We start from the raw sequence: 27,011 nt of genomic DNA on the forward strand, positions 1-27,011 counted from the left end.
TCAACCAAAGCAACTTGCTCTTTGACATCATTAATTTTTACATTTTCATGAAGTAGGAGACATTTTAGAAGTAGAGTGATTAAAGTTATGGATATTTTTCTTAGGACAGGTATTAGATCTCATCTAAAAATTCGGAACTTAAACTTTCAGTCTAAGAAATTTTCCCATCTGTCCTCTGGACTACTTCAATAACTTTAAATATGCTATTGGCTCCCAAATTTATACCACTACCCTGGACCTGTCTCTAAGCCAACTTACCATCTCTACTTAGATGTCCAACAGGCATTTCCAAGCTAACATGTCCAAAACTACAGATCCGGCAAAAAATACTGAACTTATCTTTGGCCCTTTTTCTTCCTTATCACAACCCACATCTACTCTCCAAAATAAACTGGGAAGCTGACCACCGCGTATTCCCCTGCTGCTCTCACTCTTGTTCAAGTCACTACCATCTCTCATACGCATTAAACCTGTTTTCTGTTTTAGCCTTTTATCCCCTTTTCATAATTTTTTCAACATAGTGGTCAGAAACATCTAGATACTGAAACATAAATGAGTTAGATTTTCTTTGCTCAAAAAAATCTAATTTCACATCTTATTCAGAGTAAAATCCAAAGCTCTTAAAGTAGCCTACAAATGCTACATCATCTACTCACCCAAACTCCCCATTCTGCTAAATACAAAGCCTTTCTCCTGCTCCCCCTTTTGCATTCTATCCTCCAGCCACAGTGGCTTCCTTGCTGCTTTCCAGCTGTACTAGGCACACCCCCATCTCTGGGCCTCTGTCCTTCCTGTTTCCTTTACCAAAAATGTTTTCCCCCAGATAACCACAGACTTACTTGTTATTCAACTGTCATTTCAGTGAGGGCCACTCCATATAAAATTTCAACCCCCTTCGTATTCCCTAATACTTACTCTTCCCTGTTTTATTTTAGCAATTACCATGAACTAATATACCATATGTTTTGCTTATTTTGTTTATTTATCTCCCTCCCTAAAATGTAAGCTCTGGAAGGACAGAGGGTTTATTTTTGTTTTGTTCACTATTATATCCCAATACCTAGAAGTGTACTTGACCCTTGGTAGACACACCATAAATACTTGCTTAGTGAATGTTGAATAGATGGAGTAATTTAGGAAGTCAAAGTGGTTCAAACCCTTTTTCCAGAAATTAAAAAAAATTGTCAATCTTATAACTAGGTATGGCTGCTTCAGAACTGTACAATTTGGCTAAAATGAGCTCAAGCTTTTGAAAATGAATAAAATTATCAAAATTTTCAATGATTTGCTGTCTAGATGACCTTATGGAATCAAGAAGAAGCATTTGTTTGCATCCAAAATATTTTAATAGTAAATAATTAAGAGTAAATCTGAATAATCTGTTCCTAGCATTCAATGGCTAACTTTACAATTTGAAAACTTAGCCAAAACAGTTTTCATGAATACAAGAAACAAGTAAAAACAAAATATAATCATCCAATTATCTGAATACAATTACAAGTTTTCAGATAACATGTGGTTATTTCACATTCAGACCAAAATATAAAAATATAAAGATAAGTAATTTGTGCAAATATCACAATTTCAGAAGTTTGGCTCTTTATAATTTAAGAAAAAATTAAGTATAACTTTTATGCTATTGTCCTCTTTAATCACACTGATTTTCTTAAATTAAACAAATAGCCTTTCTGCTTCCTTTAGTTTTTTTTTCCTATCCATTTTAGCAATTACAGCCCAACGATCATCCCGCATTTTCCTCATAGCTCCAAACTTCAGCGTAGATCCAAGGGTTGTTAGAGATGAAGGGGTCTGAATACAAAATAAAATCATAGTATGTTTAATAAAAAATAAAGTCCAGCTTTTGAAATTTGCTTTCTGAAATAAATTTATTTTACCTTTTTCGGTGTTTTGACATAAAAATGTGAAGTTGTTGGATAATTATTCTTGCGTAGGTTTTTCAGTGTCTCTTCCTCTGAAACCATGCTCTTAAAGAAAAATACAAAACTATGATTTGGGGGCTGCCATAATTAATATTACATTGTTAAAAAAAGAAAAAACTGTCTACAGCCCTGGCTGCTGTGGCTCAGTGGACTGAATGCCAGCATGCAAATCAAAGGGTCACAAGTTCGATTCCCAGTCAGGGCACATTCCTGGGTTGTGGGCCAGGTCCCCACTTGGGGGTGTGCAAGAGGCAACCACACATTGTTTTTCTCCCTCTCTTCTTGTCTAAAAATAAATAAAATCTTAAAGAAAGAAAAGAAAAAAACTGTCCACATATCATATATGAAGAGAAGGAGACAAAGGAGGAAGGAGGAAGAAAGAAGGGGAGAGGAAAAAGAAGAGAGAAAAATGAAGAAAAAAGGCTATGACAAAACAACCTCAATCTGCCAAAGACCAACCCAGATTTTGATTCCATTAACTATATTCCTGAAAGGTTATGTGAAATGTAAGATGTGTATGAATGGTAATTTCCTACTAATTTCTAATTCAGTTTCAGGGTCTTTACATGACGAATTTCTCTTCCCCTAATCCCCAACCTACTTACTCAAATTCACACTTAAACCCTATATAAAAAGGATTTATAATCATATAAAATTAAAATATCAATTATCAATTTATGAGAATTGTTAATTCTCCCAAATAATAATAGCTAACACATATTTAGTACTTTATGTCAGGTACTGTTTTAAGCACTTTGCATATTTTAATTAGTTTTAATACAATAATTTTGTAAAGTAGATATATATACTATTATCCTCATTTTAAATGGGAGGAACTGAGATGCACAAATATTAAGTAATTTGCCCAAGATTATAAAGTGAGTAAAAAAGGAACCAGATAGGTTGCCTCCAGAATTCGTTTTCTTAAAGAATGAGCTATACGAATTTAGTCAGGTAAGCACTCAGTTCATATTATCTTTTCCTGTTCATTAAAGTTACATTTAACAAAAAATTCAGAGGCTTCATGAATGAAAATATTCATTATTTTCATGAATTCTTAGATTTTAGCAGAATTCAATAAAGAACTACCTTTTCAGATATGTCCAAACCAGCAGGCACAAACTGAACTAAAAAAAGAGAAATTATTTTATTTTATATATATGTTTTATTGATTATGCAATTACAGTCGTCCCAGTTCATTCTCCCCTTTATTCCCTTCCACCCTGCACCCCCCTCCCAGGAACATCCCCCCACCCTTAGTACACGTAAGTTCTTTGGCTTCTCCATTTCCTATACTATTCTTAACCTCCTCCTGTCTATTTTGCACTTACTATTTATGCTTCTTATTCCCTTTATCTTTTCCCCCATTCTCTCCCCTCCTCCTCCCTTCTGATACCCATTTCTGTGATTCTGTTCATGTTCTAGTTGTTTAGTTTTTGTTTTTGTTTGTTTTTACATTCAGTTGTTGATAGTTGTGTTTGTTATTTTACTATTCATAGTTTTTGATCTTCTTTTTCTTAGATAAGTCTCTTTAACATTTTGCATAATAAGGACTTGGTGATGAACTAACTCCTCTAATTTCTCCTTATCTGGGAAGCACTTTATCTGCCCTTCCATTCTAAATGATAGCTTTGCTGGATACAATAATCTAGGTTGTAGGTCCTTGCCTTTCATGACTTAGAATACTTCTTGCCAGCCCCTTCTTGCCTGCAAGGTTTTTTTGGAGAAATCAGCTGGTAGTCTTATAAGAATTCCTTAGTAGGCAACTGTCTCTTTTTCTCTTGCTGCTTTTAAGATTCTCTCCTTAACTTTAATCTTGGGTAATGTAATTATGATGTGCCTTGGTGTGTGCTTCCTTGGGTCCAACTTCTTTGGGACTCTCTGAGCTTCCTGGCTCTCCTGAAAGTCTATTTCCTTTGCCAGATTGGGGAAGTTCTCCATTATTTTTTCAAATAAGTTTTCAACTTCTTGCTCTTCCTCTTCTGCTTCTAGCATCCCTATGATTTGGATGTTGGAACATTTAAATTTGTCCCTGGTGTTCTGAAGCCTCTCCTCATTTTTCTGAATTCTTGTTTCTTCATTCTGTTCTGGTTGAATGTTTATCTCTTCCTTCTGCTCCCAATTGTTGATTTGAATCCTGGTTTCCTTCCCTTTACTGTTGGTTCTCTGTATACTTTTATTTATTTTCACTTTGCATGGCCTTCACTCTTTCCTCCAAATTGCAACTGTATTCAATGATTTCTGTAAGCATGCTGATTACCAGTGTTTTGAACTGTGCACCTGATAGGTTGGCTATCTGTTCATTGCTTAGTCCTATTTTTGGAACTTTAATCTGTTTTTTCATTTGGACCATATTTCTTCGTCTCAGCACACCTGTTACGTTGGAAGGGGTGGAACCTTAGGTATTCGCCAGGGCAGGGCAACCCAGGTTGCTGCGTTTTGACACTGTCTGTAGTGGAGGGGGAAGGGGTCCAAGAGGGAACAATGCCGCTTGCTTAGCTCTCAGCCAACTTTCAGTCACCTCCCTCATTACCCACAAGCAATTTGGGCCCTTCTGGTCCTGACCTGGGTAGGTGGGTTTGTGTACACTCTAGGACTCCGTGGGCCTCTCCAATGAACTCTCCTGTAAGACTGGGAGTTTATCCCACTGCCGCAACCCTCACAGATTTTTACAGCCAGAGGTTTTGAGGCTTTCTTTTCCCGCATTAGAACCCTGGGTTGTGCAGTCTGTCTCGCTCCCCAGTTGTTCCTCCCAGTTTATCCACTCGAAAATGTGGGACTGCCCAGTACACCAGCTGCCGCCTCACCCGCCTGGTCCTCCAGTCGCAGTCTTGCTGCACATCCTCTCTCTCCGCCTCTCCTACTGGTCTGGATGAAATGTTTCTTGCTTAGCTCCTTGGTTGTTAGACTTCCATGCAGTTCAACTTTCTGGCAGTTCTGGTTACTTCTTGTTTTTAAATTTGTTGTTGACCTTCTGTAGGTTGTGCGAGGAGACAACATGTATCTACCTACACCTCCATCTTGGCTGGAAGTCCAGAAAAGAGAAATTATTTTAGAAGTATGTTGTAAACTCATTAAAATTTTGCTTAGTGCACAGCAACTGATTATTCATTATGGACTTTCCATATGAAAATAATAATTTAACCCAATTTAGAACAACAAAACTTTATCTGTCCTTATAACTCTATTGCAGTCATCCTTTCATGTTCTTAATAGCCATTTGTGTATCTTCTTTGGAGAAATGTCTAATCAAGTCCTTCCCCCATTTTTGAATTCGGTTGTTTGGTTTTTGTCATTGAATCATAGCATGGCATTTCCTTGTGTATTCTGGGTATTAACCCCTTGTCTGATATAGATTTTGCAAATGTTTTCTCCCATTTTTTAACTGTCTTTTCAGTTTTTTAATATTAGTGTCCTTTGATGCACAAAAGTTCTTGATGAAATCCAGTTTATTTTTTTTCTTTTCTTGTCTGTGCTTTTTGGTGTCACATCCATGAAGTCACTGCCAAATTCAATGTCATTAAGATTTTCCCAATGCTTTCCTCTAGGAGTGTCAGAGTTTTAGCCCTTAACTTTAGGTCTCTGGTTCATTTTGAGTCCATTTTTGTGCACAGTGTAAGAGTCCATCTTCATTCTTTTGCATACAGATTTCTTCACACCATTTGTTGAAAAAACTGTCCTCTCCCCATTGGATGGTCATGGTACTCTCATCAAAAAATCAACTGACTATGTACATGAGGATTTATTTCTGGGCTATTTTATCATGTTAGTCTATATATGTCCTTATGACAGTACTATATTATAGTGTTTTAATTACTAGTTTTGTAGTAAGTGTCAAAGTCAAGAACTGTTGAGTCCTCTATTATATTTCTTTTTCAAGATTGTATCTGAATTGCTATGCTATATGAATTAAGAGTATCAGATTTTCCATTTCTGCCAAAAAGACTGTTAGAATTTTGCTAGATTCTTTAAATCTGTGTTTTGGTAGGACAGACATCTTAATAATTATAACTCTTCCTACCCCTAAACACAGAATTCTTTCCATTTCTTTAGATCTTAACTTCTTCCCACAATGTTTTGTAATTTTCAATGTATAGGTCTTTCATTTTCTTAGTTAGATTTGTTCCTAAGTTTGCTTTTGTATTTTAGATGTTATTATAAATGGAACTGTTTTCTTAATTTCCTTTTTGGATTATCTATATTGCTGGTTTATAGAAACATACTGATTGTCATGTGCTGATCTTATAGTTTCCAATATGGCCAGGTTCACTTGTTTGCTCTAGTAGCTTTCCTGTGGAGTCTTTGGGATTTTCCATGTATAAATAGGATCACATCATCTGCAAATTACAAATAGTTTTACCTCTTTTTTTGAATTTGCGTACCTTTTTCTTTCTTTCCTTCCTTCCTTCCTTCCCCACTATCCATATATTTTTTGTTTTGGTCTAATAGCCTAATAGTTCTGGCTAAAACTTCTAATGCAGTTTGACTATCAGTGATGAAAGTTGGCCTCTTTGTCTCATTCTTAATCTGAGGAGGAAAAGCTTTCAGTGTTTCACCACTGAGTATGATCTTAGCTGTGAGCTTTCATAAGTACACTTTACCATGTTCAGAAATTTTCCTCTCTTCCCAGCTTTATGACAGTTTTTATCATAAAAGAATACTGGATGTTGTAAAATGTCTTTTCTATATCAACTGAAATGATCATGTGAGTTTTCTCTCTTTGTTCTATTAATGTGATGTATTACATTGATTTTTTTAAATCCTCACATGAGGATATATTGTTTGTTTGTTTGTTTGTTTGTTTTAGAAAGAGAGGAAGTAGGGAAGAGAGAGAAAGAAACATCTATCAGTTGCCTCCCATATACATCCTGACCAGGGATCAAACCCACAACCTTTTGGTGTCCGGGACAATGCTCCAAACAACTGAGCCACCCAGCCAGGGCTACATTGATATTTTTAATATTGAACCATCCTGGCATTTCTTTGCTAAATACCATTTGGTCATGGGTAACTATCCTTTTAATACACTGTTGGATTTGATTTGCTAACATTTTGTTGAGGATTTTTATATCTACATTCATAAAAGATAATGGTCTGTAATTTTTTTCCTGTAATGTCTTTATCTGGCTTTGGTATTGAGGTAATGCTAGTCTCATAGGATGAGTTACAAAGAGTTCTCTTTTCAATTTTCTGGGAGAGTTTGAGAAGGACTGTGTTAAGTCTTTAAATGTTTAGTAGAATCTATCAATAAAGCCATCTGGTCAATAACTTCTCTTTCTTGAGAAGTTTCTTGATTACTAGTTCAAATATTTTATGATTAATAACTTCAAGTGATAATTATAACCAATAAAACCCATTGTGAATTACCTTTTTAGACTAGCTTAAAAAACTGTACGAAATTATATAATACTATACTATATTTATCATGTGATTCTTCTTTCAAAAATGAAATGAAATTATTAGTCATTCTGACTCTCCAGTCTGCTAAGAAACTAACCTAAGCTCACACTGCTAGAAACACAGTAATGTCTAATTCTAGAACTCATGCTCTTTCTAATTCTCACTACATTTTTATATACCTTGACTTCAGTTTGAACTGGCAGTTATTATGTACGATGACTTACATAGGTTATGGAGCCAGACTGTCAGTGTTCAAATTCCAGTTCCATGCCTTATTAGCTATGTACTCTCCGGCAAGGTACTTAGATGACTTAGTATGAGAATAGCAACACCATCTACACTTCTAGAGCATGAGCTTGGTTTAACAAATAACTGAAGTAATCTATGTGAAATATCTATAACAGTACCTGGTTCACAGTTTTAATCATTAAAATGTTAATCATATCTGTAAAACAAAGAGGTACTAAAGTAGGGTGTCTATAAGTTAACTTCAATTAGGGCCTTAGACATCAACTACTCGTTATTCCAAAACAAATAAAAATAGAAGATTGTAAACAGTAGAAAAGCTTGAAGGATCTCATAGTTATCCTTGTGGATAAGTGGGAATAATATAACTGTTATTCTGTAATTAATAATCTTTGGTACGTTCTCCCATTAGTGTGATGAGGTTTATTTTTAAATTAAATAAATCTAAGTTTAATTATTCTTAGATCATTATTATGCCTTTAGAATATATTGGTATGTGTGAATACACTTATGGTAGGAAGTAATGACTTCCTACCATAAACTGTTATTAGAAAATATAAACTGCTAGGAGAAATATCCTCCTTAAATAGGCCATCCTTAACATTAATGCTTTAAAAATGATACTGTTATAGTTGTCAACCAATACTTTGATATAGATTTCAACCAGTAGGTGGTGTAAAATAAAGGAAAGTGTATAATATGCAAAATCAAGAGGGTCCCTGAATACAAATTTGGCTGCAGCAATATTAAAAATATTTGCCTAATCTTCCTTTTTAAAAAAAGAAGAAGAAAATATGGTAAAAGCTCCTTTATAACACTCTGCTGAAAAACAATGTGGTTAATTATCTCATACACCAACCATATCATATCAAGTATTTCAAAATGTCATTATTTTCTGAAATTTAGAGAAACTGTTTTAACCTTATTTTCTTTAAAATTCTGTAAAAGTAAAGGATTCTGTTATAGTAGAGATCTACTGTATTTCAGGATAGCATTGATAGACATTATGAACACATACATATATGTCAAGAAAAAAACGATAATGTAAACAAGTAACAAATGCTGATTATTTGCAATGTGTTTACCAAAAGGTCAGCAGATTCTGAACTATCTGAATTAACATCAAACTCAAAGACCATTTTTCTCTTTTTAGTACTTTCTTCGATGGGTACATTCTTGTTTTCTCTTTGCTGAATTTTTAGTTTTGTTGGCGTCTTCACAGTATATGCCTATCCAAAAAGAGAAAACAATACATTATCCCATCAAATAAAACATATTTTATTAATAAAGGTAAGATGAGTCTTTAGTAATCAGTAACTCTCCATTATTATTGGCATATATATATGAAGTATAAATTTTGGATAAGAACTTAATTTAGATGTTCTTAGTAATAAAACGTCTATAAGTTTCTTTAAAAAAATATACCATAGGGAGCTTTCCCTTTCCCTTGAACTTACTGAAGAAGATATTAGAGGAGGAAGAGGGAGACAGGGAGACAAAGAGAGACACAACAGCTTCAGCAGTCAACAATTTTAAGAGGGTTTTCAATTTTTCTAGCAATTATTAAACCCAAGAACTAAGTGAGCATTGCTCTCTCAACAAAAATCCTTACTGATTTATAAGGAAATAGGTTTGCCAATTTTTGGTTGGTAAAGTAACTCACATCAGTCAATGTTTGTTATTCCATATTACCCTGTAAGTTTTGTAATTTTTTAAAAATATCTTTAAAAAGTAAGGTTGGTGACAGCAGCAATAATGGCAGAGTAAGAAGCTCCAAAAATTCACTCTCCCATTAAGTAGGGGAAAAAAAAAACCCTGATAAAAATGGTATCAGCTTTTTCAGACACAAATAAATGGAAGCATATACCATGTTCATGGACTGGAATAATCAACATCATCAAAACATCCCTACTACCCAAAGCAATTTATAGATTTAATGCAATCCCTATTAAAATATCAATGACGTATTTCACAGATATAGAACAAATATTTCAAAAATTTATATGGAACCATAAATGACCCTAAATGGCCTCAGCAATTTTGAGAAAAAAGAACCAAGTAGGAGGGATAACAATACCTGACATGAAACTATATTATAAGGCCACTGTAATCAAGACAGTCTGGTACTGGCATAAGAACAAACACATAGATGAATGGAACAGAAAAGAGAGCCCAGAACTATACTCATGTCTCTATAGTCAATTAATATTCAACAAAGGGGGCAGAAGCATAAAATGGAATAAAAATAGCCTCTTCAACAAAAAGTGTTGGGAGATCTGGACAGCTACATGCGAAAAAAGGAAATTGAACCACCAGCTTACACCATACACAAAAATAAACTCAAGATGGATAAAAGACTTAAATATTAGAGTTGTGGCACGATAAAAGTCCTAGAGGAAAGCATAGGCAGGAAACTCTCAGATATTCCATGCAGCAATATTTTCACCAATATGTCCCCTAGAGCAAGGGACTTAAAGGAAAGAATAAACAAAAGGGACTACATCTAATTAAAATGCATCTTCACAGCTAAAGAAAACATTAGCAAAATGAAAAGGGAACCAATTGTGTGAGAAAATATATTTGCCAATGATACCTCAGACAAGGGTTTGATATCCAAAATATATCAAGATCTCACACAACTGCACACCAGGAAGACAACAATCCAATTAAAAAGTGGGCAAAGGACCTGAACAGACACTTCTCCAAGGAGGACATACACAGGTCCCAGAGACATATGAAAGGATGCTCAACATCCCTAGCCATCAGAGAGATGCAAATTAAAACCACAGTGAGGTACCACTTCACACCAGTTAGAATGGCCATCATAAACAAATCAACAAGTAACAAGTCCTGGCGAGGTTGTAGAGAAAAGGAAACCCTAGTGCACTGCTGGTGGGAATGCAGACTGGTGCAGCCACTGTGGAAGACAGTTTGGAATTTTCTCTAAAAACTAAAAATGGAACTGCTTTCTTTGACACAGCAATCCCACTGCTGGGATTATACCCTAAGAATCCTGAAACACCAATTCAAAAGAACCCATGCACCCCAATGTTCATAGGAGCACAATTTACAATAGCCAAGTATTGGAAGCAACCTAAGTGCCCAAGAGTAAATGAGTGGATCAGAAAACTATGGTACATTTACACAATGGAATACTACGCAACAAAAAGAAAGAGCTACTACCCTTTGCGACAGCATGGATGGAACTGAAGAGCATTATGCTAAGCAAAATAAGCCAGGCAGTGAAACACAAATACCATATATCTCACCTATAAGTGGAACTTAATCAACAAAATGAACAAGTAAGCAAAATATAACCAGCAACACTGAAATAAAAAATAAACCGATAATAACCAGAGGGGAGGAGGAAGAAGGGTAACAAGGGAAAAGAAGGGGAAGGGCCAAGTCAAGGAACATGTATAAAGGACCCATGGGCAAAGCCAAAGTGGGGAAGGACTGAGGGTCGGACGTGGGGTGGGTGGGGCAGGGGAAAGTGGTGGCGGGAAAATGGAGACAACTGTACTTGAACAAGACTTTAAAAAATGAATTAAAAAAATTAAAAAGAAAAGAAAAAAAATTTTTTAAAGAAAGAAAGTGACCTATTGTTAAGGCCAGATCCTGCTCTGGGGCTTATTAAGAAGTGGTAAAAGCAAGCTCTACAACCACCAAACAACTCCCTTCTTCCCATTATTTTGAGGAAACTGGGAGGGAAGGTCATGAAATTTTAGCTTAGAGGGGTAGAGACAGGTGGAGATACTTTTCCCTCCAACTCCCAAAATAAGTGAGAAAATAACTCTAACAGCAGCCTTATAAAGACTAAGTGTGCCTTCAAGCAAGACAGACTGGCATCTCATTCCATAGCTGGATATAAACCTATGCAGAAAAATTCATTTGTCTCTCTGGTTGGCTGAGCAGAGTAAGAAGAAATTAGAGAGATGGATGGCAGAGAAGAGAGGGAGGAGTCAGAAGTGGAGCATTTTATATTGCCATTTATCATGGAAAGGTTGAATGAATTCCCCATGGATTAAGTGAGCATGTGAAAGACAGCTAGAATTGAGCTACTTTGCTAGTCACAAGGGCTGACTGCTCAGTAAACAATCTAGCAACAAGATGATGTAGAATAAACAGCAAAGGGAAATAACTGGGGTGATAATGGAAAATATCAAGTCAGCATCAGATTTCCCACATCAGGGGTATGCACTGGTGAATGCTAGAAAGTTATAGAATCTGCCCAAGATGTCATTAAGTTGTGGACAGTGACAGGAAAAAGAAAATTTCATGTTAGTATCACAAAAAAATTGAAACTTTCAAGAAACTGGTTTTATATCAATGTCTAATTACTAGATATGTGGTATAAAATACCAAAACTGTCTTCTCAAAAAAAATTTTTAAATATGTTTAATGATCTTAGAGAGAGAAAGAAGGAGAGAGAAAGAAACATCAATGTGATAGAGAAACATCGATTGGTTGCCTCCCATACATGCCCTGACTAGGGATCGAACCCACAACCTAGGTATGTGCCCTGACTGGAAACTGAACCCCCAACCTTTTGGTATACCGATGATACTCCACCACCCCACTGAGCCACACTGGCCAGGGCAAAAGGGTCTTTTTTTTAATTTAAAAAAAATTACTATTTCTTTTGAAATTTTAACAACTAACCTTTGGTAATGGTGTAGATAAAGTACTTTTGGCAGGTGTCCACAGATACTCTCTTTTATCTTTGGATTTGCCATGATCAGCTGATGTGAAATTGGGAGAGAGATTTTGCGAAGGAGCTGCTTTAGAATCAAATTTCCGGTAACTAGTTTCAGGTGTTTCCAATAAACATGTCTGTGTTTTCTATAATGGACAACAGAAATGAATAAAATCATCATTAAATGTCATTTTAATTAAAATGTTGCAACTATCCAAAACAACGCTGGAATAAACTAGAATTTACCCTCAAATTTATTATTGGTTAGAGAATTTTGAATAAATTACACAATAATTAAATTATTAAATAATGAATTAATTAATTTTCCAATTTGTCACTGTGTTCTCCTATTTAAGATGAACATAGCATCTGCCTCTCTCTGTCTTCAGAGAGCTGCTATGAAAACAAATAAGATAGCTATCTTACCAAAAATTTAGGATTCCATAAAGAAAAATCTCTCTATCCCGGGTGGCATAGTACCTTAATCTGTGGTTCATTCTAATAGCCTAAAAACTAGAAGGCAATTTATTCTCATTTCTATTCATTCTCTTTTATGCTTTCATATTTTCTCTTTCATCTAGTAAAAAAAAAAAATTAGGCTTTTCCAATCCACCAACCTCATTCCCCTCCAAAAAAGAAAACAAGGAACAAAAATTATGATAGTAAAGAAACAGAGAAAATTTCAAGATAAAACAGCTATTTGCATCAATTCTGAAAATAAATTAAAAAATTACAAATTTACTCTAAATACTTAGATATTATTTCAACTCAAATTTTGGTTCCCTTTCTTTCTCTTTCTCTCTCTCTCTCTTTATTTCCTTCAACACCTGGCCACGCTTTCCAATAGAAGCTAATAGTAATAATTGCTTTAATGGAATCCTACATGAAAAGTATTGCTCATTGCTTTTTATTTTACCACTTTTATTGGTCACCACCATATTCATGAATACGGTCATGGCAATAACTCTCAAGAGAGAATAAAGTGCACACACACCAAAAAAGGGGCTACTTTCAAAAGTCTGGTGGTTGAAAAGGTCTCCAGGATCTTTTACTATCTTGCTGGGTGATTTTAAGTGAATCACCAAGTATCTCTAGGCTTAAATTTATCCATTTAAATAATCAAGGAACTAAATAAGGTGATTTGTAGGTTTCTTGCCTGTCCTAGTGATCTCACCTCATAGTCCTTTCCCTAGCAAATATGAATTTTAGTAGCATTTTTTCAGTTGCATTTCTGCATCATTTTTCATAAATATCTCTACATCATAGTTGATAACATAATTTTGATGAAAACAAATTTATTATTCTCTCTAGATTAGTCAGGAGTTTCCAAAACATAACTGCTTTCCTAAAAAGATCAATTTTTCTCCCAAAAAGGACTGAAGAATGGCAACTGCACCACCGTGTGGCCATATCTGAAAATTAACATTTCCCTAGTACCCTGGTAGCCTTAAAGAAAACTCAACCCCCATTCCCATAGTAGAATACTGAAATAACCTTCTTCATAATACATCATGGAAATGTATGCACCTTTCTACAAATTACATTCATTTCTAAATGTTATATTTCCAGTGATGCATATATACAGAACATTCATGATTTTCCCTGTTGTACTTTTTAAACAAATATTTACATGGTATTTCCTGTGTGTTAAGCACTATTTTAAATGCTTTAAAAATATTATCTCATTTAATCCTTATAACTTTAGGAAATAGGTACTATTATTATCCCTTAATAGGTGAGAATATTGAGGCATGAAGAAGTTAAGTAACTTGCCCAAACTCAGAAACATGTGATAAACCTAATGATAATTACATAAAGGCTTGTGATATTTCAATAATTCTGAAATAAAGTATAGCAAAAATAAGCCTATTTAAACCATTTCAATTCTTTTATAATTTTCTAATTTGATATATGTGTGTATATATACATATGCATATCATATACATGTGTGTGTGTGTCTCTCTCCAGATACAATATAAGGCATTTACTAATCTACTTCATAATAGATATAAATAATAGGCTATATATTACTGGAATTATACATGAGTCAAAGCAACTCTATAACAATATGGGATATATATACATTCGTAATATGAATACATTCTATATTTAGAAATATTAGAATTTAACCAATTTATCTTCATTAGACACTTCCTTTAGACTATATCTAATTGTGCTAGCTAATTTTAATATGGCAATAATTTCTCCAAATAAAATGTTTTCAAGTACCTACCACAGTATATATATGGAATATATGAAGTACTCAATAATCATTCACAGGTACAATATTTCTTTCCTTCTTCTCTTTCTTTGAACCCAAACATAACAAGATTGTAGCACTGTCTATACCTAAAAACTAAACTTCTCAATTACTCTGTAACTTTCAGTTTATAATCAAAAGCAGCCTCTGTAGGGACTCAGAACTGACTATATTACTGTGTATAAAGAATTTAATCATTTAAACTAAATCTTGCCATTTAAATTCTGTAATGGGTTAGACACTGAGGGGTACTCCTCTTCCACACACCTGGTGCTTCCTTTCATGTTCAGGGAGCAAAACTAACCCCCTTCTGTTTCCTCAGGAGAAGAAAAATGACTTGGTGGGATTAGTAAGTTTGGAAGGAGACACTAGGCAAATATAGTTCAATCCCTCCCGTACTCCTCTTGGCTACCAGAGGAAGCACACACTCTGCTCTCCTCCTTTATGACACATGTTTTACAAGAGCAATCCATTTATTAAGTCCCCAGATCTACCTGTGACAGAGTAGACAAATTTTATAACTTGGTATTTCAGGATTAAGAAATTCCCTTGCCTTCAAATATAAGCTACATTCTTCAATATTAGTTATAAAAGAACAATGATATTATTTAAGTTTTCACTGTCTTTCTCCATTTGTTCAGACTTGAGAAAATCAGGATGTCATTTACTTAGCCTTCTCAAACCCTAAATTATACATAATATAAATATAAGCTTTAGAATTTTTAATGAAAATATTTTGCCTCTAACACTGGAAAATTCTCAAGAAACACAGAAGTACCTAATTTAAGATAACTATAATAAAAATTATAGAAGATTGAAATTTTCTCTAAATCTCCAAATGAAAACTGCTTTAAAACTTTCAACTAATGCGTTTGAATTAATAAATAGAAAGAAACAATTTATGAATTGAAATCATGTGATATATTTTAAATGTTCTTTTGCTACTTATAAACAATAAAATAAAATTTTCTAAGTAGATGTTAGAAAATGAATTGGTTATAAAGAAAAACTGGAAATCATATAAAACTCTTACCTTGTCATTTTTTTCTTTGAGAGTAACTGTGTTTTCTTTTGCCTCACTTTTGAGTTTTTCCTATTAAAAATGAATATCAAGTACATACAATGTAGTCATTATTATTACCACAAATGAATGTCCCTGCTATCAAAATCTTTCCTAAGGAGTATTAACGAGAAAAAATACTGACCTGTAAATTTTATAAAAGTAATACAGAAAAATGAATAGTTCTTCTCTACAGAAATGTTAGTTGGTTTTGAATGTATTTTCTAAAAATTCTGATCTGCCTATAGTATGTTATCTGTGGAATCTCGAGCAAGCCTTTTAAAGATATGAATTGCAACTTTCTTATTCATAAAATGGAGTGGATGGACCAGATTATAAAGCAAGGAATACACACAGGTAGCTAAGTATAAAGAGTTGCTAAGAGATCCAAAATATTCTGGGCCTTTAGAGGCAGAATTCACTTTTTCTCCATGTGTTAACCTTGAATAATGAACTTTCAACATGAGATTGTTAAGAGAGATAAAGGATAAAAAGTAGTACAGAAAAGTACAAATTACTTAGGAAATAATATACTACTTAGGGTGTGTGTGTGTTCAGGAGAGAGGGCGGGGGAGAGGGAGAGAGAGAGAGAGAGAGGAAACCCTAGCCTAGAGAAAAGAGTATGTAGAAAGTATGTCTTTAATATGACAATCATCTAGAAAACAGAATTGTTACAACCCAAGGGAATCGTAAAGGTCTCAGAGAGGGGAAAATCCCAATGCACAGAATTTTTGGAAAACTTGCCTTGCTTGGCCATGATACCTGTGTTATTATCTATCTTTACTGAATGTCTTGTGTATACCATGGTAGCTCTTCCATAGTGTTGCTCCTAACCAGAGAACCCCTATCACAATGAAAGAGGCTGGAAGTAAGCTGATGTAACAGTGGTCACTGTTCTAACAATATTATATATTTTATCAACCACCAATGGTTGGTTGATCTTTAGAACTACAAAACAGCCAGAAAACAATAAATGGCATTGGTAAGTCCTAACCCAACAATAATTACTTTAAATGTAAATAGACTAAATTTCCCAAGTAAAATACATAGAGTAGCTAAATGGTTATATAAACATGATCCATAGATATGCTGCCTATAAGAGACACACTGAAGCTTTAAAGACATTCATAGCCAGAAAGTAAAGGGATGGAAAGAGATATGCCATACAAACAGAAACTAAAAGAGTGCAGGAACAGCTCTACATACAGCAGACATGATAAACTTTAACTCAAAACCTGTAACAAGAGAAAAAGGTCATTATATAATGATAAAGGGGCCAATTCAGCAAGAGAATATAACAGTTGTAAATATATATATGCACCTAAGAACAGAGCACCTAAACACATTAAGTGAACACTAACACATCTGAAAGAAGAAACAGACAACATTGCAATGATAATAGGGGACTTCAATACCCCATCTTCAACAATAGATAAGCCATTCAGACCGAAATAAATGAGAAAACATTGGATATGAACTATGCTTTAGAGCAAACAAACCTAACAGACATATACACAGCTTTCCACCCTACAAAACAGAATATTCATTCTTAAATGCACATGGAACATCTCCAGGATAAATCATATGTTAAGCCACAAAACAAGTCTTAACAAATTTTTTTAAAGTGGAAGCATGTTTTCTAGCCACACTGATATGAAATTAGAAATCAGTAATAGGAGGAAAACTGGAGAATCACAAATGTGTGAAAATCAAACAACACAATGAACAATCAATCAATCAGTGGGTTAAAGAAGAAATCAAAAGGAAATCCAAAAATATCTTGAAATAAATGAAAATAGAAACACAGCATATCAAAACTTACATGATTCAAGCAGTTCTAAGAGGAAAGTTTACAGCAATAAACATCTACATTAAGAAAAAAGAAAGCTGTCAAGTAAATAACCTAACTTTACACTTCAAGAAAATAGAAAAACAAATTAAGTCCTAAGTTAGCAGAAGGAAACAACAAAGATCAGAACAGAAATTAATGAAATCAAGACCAGAAAAACAATAGAAAAGAACAATGAAACTGATTATTTGAAAATTTAAATATAAAATAGAGAAAAAAAGAACTACTAAACTTCGTGACAGCATGGATGGAACTGGAGAGCATTATGCTAAGCAAAATAAGCCAGGGGGCGAAAGACAAATACCATATGATCTCACCTATAAGTGGAACCTAACCAACAATACAAAGATGCAAGGAAAATAAGACTAGCAACACTGAAAGGAAAAGAAATCAACAGAGACAAGAGGGAAGGAGGGAAGGGGGGCAGGGAAAAGGAAGGGAAGGGGAAAGTCAGGGAACATATAGCAAGGACTCATGGACAAAACCAAAGGGGAAGAGCTGAGGGAGGGAACGAGGGAGGGGGCAAGGGAAAGTGGTGGGGGGGGGGAGGCAGAGACAAATGTATTTGAAAAAATAAATTAAAATAAAATTTTTTAAAAAAAGAAAGAAAATTTAAATATAACTGATACCTTTAGATAAACTAAAATGTGAGAGAGGAGTCAAATAAATAAAATCATATACATAAAAGGAGACATTACAACAAATACCACAGAAACACAAAGGATCATAAGAGATTACTAAAACAATTATATGCCAACAAATTATATAACCTAGAAGAAATGTGTAAATTCCTAGAAACATATACCTATCAAGAGTGAATCATGAAGAAATATAAAGTAAGAACACATCAGTAACAAATCTGGAAATAGAATCAGTAGTCAAAAATCTCCCAACAATAAAAATCTAAAACCTGATAGCTTTACTGGTGAATTAAAGAAGAAATAATACCAATCCTTCTTAAAATCTACTCAAAAATTTGAGGAGGAAGGAACACTTTCAAATTCATTTTATTAGGTCAAAGAATGGTATTTGCAAGAAAAGAAAATTACAAGCCAATATTCTTGATAAAAATAGATGCAAAAATCCTCAACAAAATATTAGCAAACAGATTTCCACAGCACATTAAAAGGATCATACACCATAATCAAGTGGGATTTATTTCTGGGATGGAAAGGATGGTCCGATATATACAAATCAACTAATGGAATGCCCACATTAACAAAATGAAGGATAAAAATTATAATTATCTCAATAGATGCATTAAAAGCATTTGACAAAACTGAACTTTCTTTCATGATAACAACAAATCAGGTACATAAGGAGTGTACCTCAACATAATAAAGGCCATATAGAAAAGCTCACAACCAACATTATACTCAAGGGTAAAAGCTGAAAGCTTTTCCCCTGAGATCAGTGACAAGAATGTCTATTCTCACCACTCCTATTCAACCTAACACTGGAAGTCCCAGCCAGGGAAATCAGTTAAGAAAAAGATATAAAAGCCATCAGATTGGAAAGGAAGAGGTAAAATTGTCTCTATTTGCAGATGAAAATTTTTACACAAATAAAAGCTGAAGATGCCACCAAAAATCTGTTAGAACTAATAGACGAATTCAGTTAAGTTGAAGGATACAAAATTAACATACAAAAGTCCGTAACATTTCTATACACTAACAATATTATCTGAAAAGAAATAAAACAATCCCCACTTACAATAGCATCAAAAAACATAAAATACTTAGGAATAAATTTAACCAAGGAGAAGCAAGATATCTACACTGAAAACTACAGGATATTGATGGAATAAATCAAAAAAGACATGCAAAAAAGAAAGGTATCCAGTGTTCATAGGCTGGAGAATTAATACTGTTAAAATGTCCATATTACCCAAAGTCATGTATAGATTCAATGCAACCCTTATCAAGATACCAATGGCACTTTTTAGAGAAGTAGAAAAAAAAATCCAAAAGTTTATATGAAACCACAAAAGACCCTGAGTAGCCTAGGCAATCCTGAGAAAAAAGAACAAAGTGGGAGGCATCACACTTTCTGATTTTAAGCTATATTATAAATACTTTTTGAAAAAAAGTTAATGGGAGGAAAACCGTATTTTTTACATCCAGTCACCCAGATGTATCATATTATTTTCTAATATGACATATTTTTAAAAACACAAAGAAACCTTACATTAGCTACTTTATAATGCCACAAAACTTACTTTTTCTTTTCTTTCTATTTCAAGTTGTCTCCTAATAGATGAAAGTTCATTTTTGAGATTGGATAGTTCAACCTCCTAAAGAAAAGGAAACATGAAGCTAATAAGTGCATATAAATGCAACCTAGTGTTTCAAATAAATTTAATTTCATATAAAAATAAATTACTTATAAAATATATACACTTTAAAGCCTATTGATACGAAGGCTGCTAGTTAAGCAGAACTAAAGATTTCATTTAGACAAATTTTTTATAGTTGCTCTAAAGCAATATTTAAACTATATATCTCTCCTCCTCAACCTCTTCCAATCTACCCCACCCTTCCTCTCCCAATTTCAATTAGAACTCCAAATGTATTTGTAACTGTAGTTTATAACTTTTTATTAAAAAAAAGAGTTCATGGAGAGCATTATGCTAAGCGAAATAAGCCAGGGGGCGAAAGACAAATACCATATGATCTCACCTATAAGTGGAACCTAACCAACAATACAAAGATGCAAGGAAAATAAGACCAGCAACACTGAAAGGAAAAGAAATCAACAGAGACAAGAGGGAAGGTGGGGGCAGGGAAAGGGAAGGGAAGGGGAAAGTCAAGGAACATATAGCAAGGACTCATGGACAAAACCAAAGGGGAAGAGCTGAGGGAGGGAAGGAGGGAGGGGGCAAGGGAAAGTGGTGGGGGGGGGAGGCAGAGACAAATGTATTTGAAAAAATAAATTAAAATAAAATTAAAAAAAAAAAGAGTTAATTCCATCATTTCAAAAAAATAAATTGGAAACCCACTTTAACTATAAGATCCCTTTCAGATCTAAGATTTTTTTGATTCTATAACTCAAAAATTATGGTTTTATTTAACATTATTCTTTACCACCAGTCATGCTGACAAGCAAATTGGCTTTTATAGGTATTTGTTCTGTATCTCACCAAAGATGCTTTCATTGATGACTGTTCTTGTTCTCTGCTCTTATAAAGTCCTAATTCTGAGTCTCTTTCTTCAATGATTTTATCATACTGGTGCTATATTAAACAGAAAAAAACATTTGAAGTATGTTAGAATCCAAATAGATTTTGCTTTAATTTAACTGTCATACTTGTGCATTTGAAATTTGGAGAAAATAATTATTATGAATTCAGTAATATATGAGAGCATATTTAAAATTTTTTTCAATGACATAAACAATGAAACATAGATAACTGTCTGGGAAATAAAACATAAGAGTGATAAATAATTCTTTTTAATTGCAAACAATGAATTTCATAATTGTAAAAATAGGCTAGAAACACCAGGACCTCTTAGAAAAATGGCTGATTCCAGATTGGAGACAGGAAATTCATGATGAGCCCTAAACACTGTCATAACAGAAAGCAAGAAAGTTATCTAGGACTATTAAAGTTAGGTCAAAAAGGCTTGCTGGCCAGTCTGAAGAGGCTCCCAGTGGCCAAAGATGAGACAAGGATAAAAACTGTCCTGGATTGAGACATACCAAATATGTTTAAATGTATGAGTTCACAAAACTTACTTAAAAAGCTTTTAAAATCATCACTGGTTACCTCATAATAATGATATATCCCAGCAACAATTTTTAAAGATAAATAGGTAGATATAGCCCACCTCCTCTCCAAATCCTAAAGAGAATAAGGCTTAATTCACTAACAGAATGATTACTTTAAAACAACAATAAAAAAAAATAAAGCACACTCACAAACCTGACAAACATTAAGCTTTTCATCTATGTATTCCACTGATAAAAATTTATTTAGCCTCAAGTGTGTCAGACACACATAGAAGATACATATATCAGCAAGATACATATCCTGGGTATGTACTCAATTAAGTACAAGATAGAAAGTGCTGTAAGAGATTACTAGGAAAATTGAAATAAAGAAAGATCACTTCTGCCCTGGCCAGTGTGGCTCAGTTGGTTGGAGCATTGTCCTGTAGACCGAAAGGCTGCAGGTTTGATTCCCAGGAGGGCACACACCCGGGTTGCACGTTTATTGGAGCACGTAGGAGAAGGCAGCCAATTGATGTTTCTATCTCACATCAGTATTTCTATTCCCCGCCCCCATTCCTTTCTCCCTAAAATCAATGAAAACAGGTCCTCAGGTGAAGATTAAAAAAAAAAGAGTGATCACTTCCATTCATCATAAATGATAAAAGTATTTCCTGAAAGTGACACCCAAGCTAAGCTTCGTGTGGTTAAGATTCAAACACAGAGAAATGGGAGATCAAGGGCATTCCAGCTATAATTATATCTATATCTACACCTATAATTTTTCTTATAAATCATAATGCTATTTATGCATAAATATGGCTCTAATAAATAATTTTCATTACACAAAAAGAAAAAAATTACCTTATGTTTTTCCATAAGTGCTACCATTTCAGCTATTTTATGCTGACACCGTATATCAATTTCTTTCTGTAATCTTACTGCTTCATCAGCTACTACTTTTGCTTTCTCAACCTATCAAATCAATGAAGCATTTCTTAAAATTAAGCATAAAAGCCAAATTTAACTTAAGTGTATGCTATTATATTTTATTATAAAATAATTTTATTTTATAATAATTTTATTATATAAAATATAATAGTATATTATAAAATAAAATAGACCATATGCTATTATATAAAATGCAAAAATCAAACACCAGAAATTTAAGGAAGCCAAGTAGAAAATGCATTACTGTTTTGGTTAATTATAGGGTGCTGTAATGATCATTTCATCTTTTCAAAATAATTATATACTACTCAATACTCAAATACTTAGAATAATAAGGATACCTTCAGCTTCTATAAGAAATTGTCCCTAATATAAATGTTATTCCTTTTAAAATCATAATTTAAAAATTAATTACTACATTTCTCTTAAAATGCTATTTAATAAACAAATATAGAATTTTAGTACAAATTCTCAAACATATTTAGTTTTTCCTACCTCTCCCAAAAGATTTTTTTCTGATATTTTTTTGTCCTCAATTTCTTTTTGATAGCTGTCAGTCATTTCTTTAAATTTTTGTTTGGCACCTTCCAGTTCTAACTCTAATTTACTGACCTTTGTGTAAAAAAGATAAAGAAGCAGCATAAACATTAGGAAATGCTGTGGATTTGTTGAAAATATTCTATTAGTTTTGTGGTTCTCTGAGTCATTAAAGATTACTTATTCATGGAAATTATGGTTGGATCATTTTCCTTACTTTTTTCATTTGGTAACATATACTTTATTATTCACAAAATCTATCCTCCCCTAAAATACATATTTAGACTTGACAATATTTTTAAAGTAATCAAATTTTAATTTTTAATGAGCTTCTCAACAATATTTCAATTGTTTAGTCTCAGTTCAGTATGTTTTATTGCAGAAAATATTCTATTTGTATAAAACACTCATGTGATTTTTAAAAAGCATATTCTTTTAAAAAAAACAGCTTTACTGAGGTACAACTAATCTACAAAAAACTACAAATATTTCATGTATATGATCTGATGAGTTTGGACATATGCATATAACCATGAAACCATCAACACAATCAAAGCAATAAATATATCTACACCTTCAACAGTTTCTTTTCGTCCCTTTTTCTTTTTGTCATAAGAACACTTAACATGAGATCTACTCGTTTAATAAATTTTTAAGTGCTCAATACATTATTATTGACAATAGATCTCTAAAACTAATTTATCTTGTATAACTGAAACCTTATACAAACTGAGGAATAACTTCTCATCTCCTCCTCCCCTCTGTCCGCGGTAATCACCATTTTAATCTTTTCTTCTGTGAGTCTGACTCTTTTAGGTACCTTATGTAAGTGGAATCATGCAGTATTTGTCCTTTTGTGACTGCCTTTTGCTGTTGAATTGGAAGTGTTCTTTATATATTCTAGATATTACATCATTACAAAATATATGATTTGTAAATATTTTCTCCCATTCTATGAATTGTCTTTTCACTCTCTTGATAACATCCTGGCACTATGAAGAGAGTAAGAAGATGTCAGTGCAATCTCTACCAAAATTCTAACTGCCTTTATACCAGAAATGGACAAGCTGTCACAAAGAGACAAATACTATATTTTTCTATTTATATGAGATATATAGAGTGTTCAAATTTATAGGCCAAAGAATGCTGGCTTCCAGGGACTGTGAGGAGGAGGGAACATGGAGTTGTTTAATGAGTACAGTTTCAGTTTTATGAAATAAAGAGAGTCCTGGGGCTTAGTTGCACAACAATGTAAATGACCTGTATAGGTAAAAAAAAAAAAAAAGGTTAAGATGGTGAATTTATGGTATGGGTAAATAAAAAAAAGGGCAACAGACTTGAATAGACACTTCATAAAGAAAATATACAAATGACTGAATAGCTCATGAAAAAATGCTTCACACTATTATTAGGAAATGCAAAACAAAACCACAATGGGATATTGCTACACCTATGAATAGGACCAGCTACATAATCTGCAGAGCTCAATGCAAAATGAAAAGGGGGGACATCTAGTTCATAAGTTATTAAAAATTTCATGATGACTTTCTTGCTGGTATGGCACAGTAGATTGAGCACCAGGCTGAGAACCAAAAGTTCGCCAGTTTGATTCCTGGTCAGGGCACATGCCTGGATTGCCAGCCAAGTCCCTGGTTGGGGGTGCGCAAGAGGCAGACAATCAACATCTCTCTTACACATTGATGCTTGTCTCCCTCTCTTCCCTTCTCTCTAAAAATAAATAAATAGAATATTTTTTAAAATTTCAAGATGACAATAATAGAGCAGGAAACTAAGTGTAGGATGTTGTATGACTAAATGGTCTCACACCCATGAAGCTGGGCTCTGCCCACAAGAATAACTGAAATTAAAAAAGACTGTCAACATCAAACATGAGTAGGATATGAACTAACTAGACCTCTCATACACTGCTATTATAGTGTAATACACTTTGGATAATGATTTGGTTGTCTCTTATAAAACTAAACATATATCTACTCAATGACCCAACAATATTTTTCCTATTTTTAAATGCTTAAGAGAAATAAAAAAATGTCCAGTGAAAGTCTTGTACAAGAATGTTCATAGAAGCTTTATTTATAATGATAAAAAATGGAAACAATTCAAATGTCCATTAACAAGAGACTAAACAAATCTGTTATATTCACACAGTAAAATATGACTCAGCAATATAAAAGATCTACTGATACCTACAGGAACATGGGTGAATCTTGGAACAGGCTGAGCAAAATAACCCTTATAACAAGAGAATGTATTTGGCATGGTTCCATTTAAATGATGTTTCAGAATAGACAAACCAAATTATAAAGACAGAAAGTAGAACACTGGTTGCCTCTGGGGAACCGGGTTTAGATTGCAAAAGCACACAAGGGAAATTTCTGGGATGATGGAAATAATCCTGTATCTTGAGTGCTGTTGTTACATGGTTGTAAAAACATTTGTCAAAGCTCATCAAAACTGTATACTTAAAATTATGCATTTTATTACATGTAAATTGTATCTCAAAGAATTGGGACTAAGAAAACAAACAAAATTTTACCTTCACTTCATTAGCTTGTATTCCAGGATCTTAATTTGTTTTGTACAAAGTCAATGGTTATTAAACCCTTTGTGCAGCAAGATAACCACAAATGAAGCTTTTTAAAAATGTAAATTGCAGGGTTCCATCCCAAACCTACTCAACCTCAATTTTCAATGCATGTATAAGGAGTATGAATACATACATATATTGTACAAACCCACACACATATATTTTAAGCTCCTTAAATTATTTTATCATAGTTAAATCACAGATAAGCACTCTTACAGTTAAAAGGATTGATTTCCACAATCTCAAAAGATGATGTCTTACAATAACTGCCTCAAGGGTATAAAATTCTTAAATTCTCATGGACTATTTTAAAAACAAAAATAATAATTTTAAATACCTTTATCTCATAAAGATTCATCTGCTTGCTTTCCTCTGTACTCCTTCTTTTTAGGGCCTTGTTCTGTTAAAAGTTAAAAATAAAGAATTATATTTAGTACCAAAGTGATTCAAACTTGCACTGCCACCTTAGACTGTAATTACTAAGGGAAAGGAAAATGTTATTCTCTAAAACTGGAATGAAAAGAATCTTTTTAAAATAGTTTGATATTGAGAATCAGTACATACCTCCTGTTGGAGTTCTTCAATATTCTTGTTTTTATTTTCAACTTGTTTCTTTAAATTGTTACACTAAAAAATTATGAAAATTTTTAATTATTTTATTCAATATTCCAGTCAAAATAATTTCAAACTAATATGTTACATAAAGTAATATAGAAGTCACTTCAAAAATCATGTTGTTAAATAATTCCATTAATGTCTAAAAACATGTGAACAAGTACAAATTTTAATAAAGACTATCTTAATACAAATTTGAAGTTCTTAACAGTTCTTAACATACTTAAAAATACATTTGAATTCAACTACTTTAAAGACAATTCCATTTCTCATTTCTGAGCTCTCTTTTACTTAACATCTATAGGGTAGGGGAATAATATGATACTCTGTCTCCTCCCAGCTACATTTTCATTCCTGTTAAAGAAATACCAGCTGAACCACTTTTTTATATATCACCTTGAGGGACTTCTTCACCTGGGTACACATGCAGAATTAGAAAAAGAAGTATGAGCCCCCCAAACCTCTGGAGTACCGTAAAAGCAGCACAGATTTCTAAAGAGTGCTCCTAAAACATGACAGATAGGTAAATTGTTCCAATTTCCATTAAAGTAGAAAATAATTCCAATGGAAAAAATTTCATCTCCCTCATTAGAACAAAAAACTCTGTTAAATATATTTTCTTGTTACACTCACTGTCCCATCTCACTCTCCCTTCTTTCTGAATAAGCTAATGAAAATTAAAGTAATATAAGTTTTCAATCCTTTAAATTTAAATAATCTCAAAAATCAGGACTAATTAAGATAATTAAGATAAATTTGGTGCCCAGAAATCTTGAAAAGTATTAAACTATCACAGTTCATTTTACAGTAAAACAATTCTTGTGCACAGTAATAAAGAATTTTATTCATCAGAATGCAAGGGAGAAAAAAAAATGGTGTTGATTATGAGAGGCCAGAACTTCAGAAAGTGAACTATAGTTTCCAGAGGACTATTAACTATACAGAAAGTCACATTTAGAACCAGAGTGTAGTGAGGTGCAGAGGAGAAAAGAAGTGAATTGGGATGGGCAGTCAGACAGCAAAAACACTGCACCTAAAGGCAGCAGCAATTTTTCTGCAGCTCTCTCGAGAGATGGGAGAGATGTTTTTTTAAAGCATCTTGCCACTCTAAAGATATCCATTACAAGTGTAGCTGCTCAGA

At 33.4% G+C, this 27,011-nt stretch overlaps 1 protein-coding gene across 1 annotated transcript in view; it reads right to left on the reverse strand.

Moving 5' to 3' along the window:
• Nucleotides 1-1,671: 1,671 nt before the first annotated feature.
• SYCP1 (synaptonemal complex protein 1) overlaps nt 1,672-27,011 on the reverse strand; it is an 80,521-nt gene continuing 55,181 nt past the window's right edge. The window contains exons 21-31 of the mRNA XM_054565076.1: nt 25,820-25,882; nt 25,593-25,655; nt 22,606-22,722; nt 22,024-22,134; nt 20,591-20,683; nt 19,670-19,744; nt 15,576-15,635; nt 12,249-12,428; nt 8,672-8,815; nt 1,896-1,985; nt 1,672-1,809 (exon numbers count right to left, since the gene is read on the reverse strand). Coding sequence (XP_054421051.1) covers nt 1,672-1,809; nt 1,896-1,985; nt 8,672-8,815; nt 12,249-12,428; nt 15,576-15,635; nt 19,670-19,744; nt 20,591-20,683; nt 22,024-22,134; nt 22,606-22,722; nt 25,593-25,655; nt 25,820-25,882 — 1,134 coding nt within the window. The remainder of the gene's footprint in view (nt 1,810-1,895; nt 1,986-8,671; nt 8,816-12,248; nt 12,429-15,575; nt 15,636-19,669; nt 19,745-20,590; nt 20,684-22,023; nt 22,135-22,605; nt 22,723-25,592; nt 25,656-25,819; nt 25,883-27,011) is intronic.

This window comes from Pteronotus mesoamericanus, unplaced genomic scaffold (assembly GCF_021234165.1).
Source record: "Pteronotus mesoamericanus isolate MK-2021 breed Mesoamerican mustached bat unplaced genomic scaffold, CSHL_Meso_final scaffold_99, whole genome shotgun sequence".
NCBI lineage: Eukaryota > Metazoa > Chordata > Mammalia > Chiroptera > Mormoopidae > Pteronotus > Pteronotus mesoamericanus.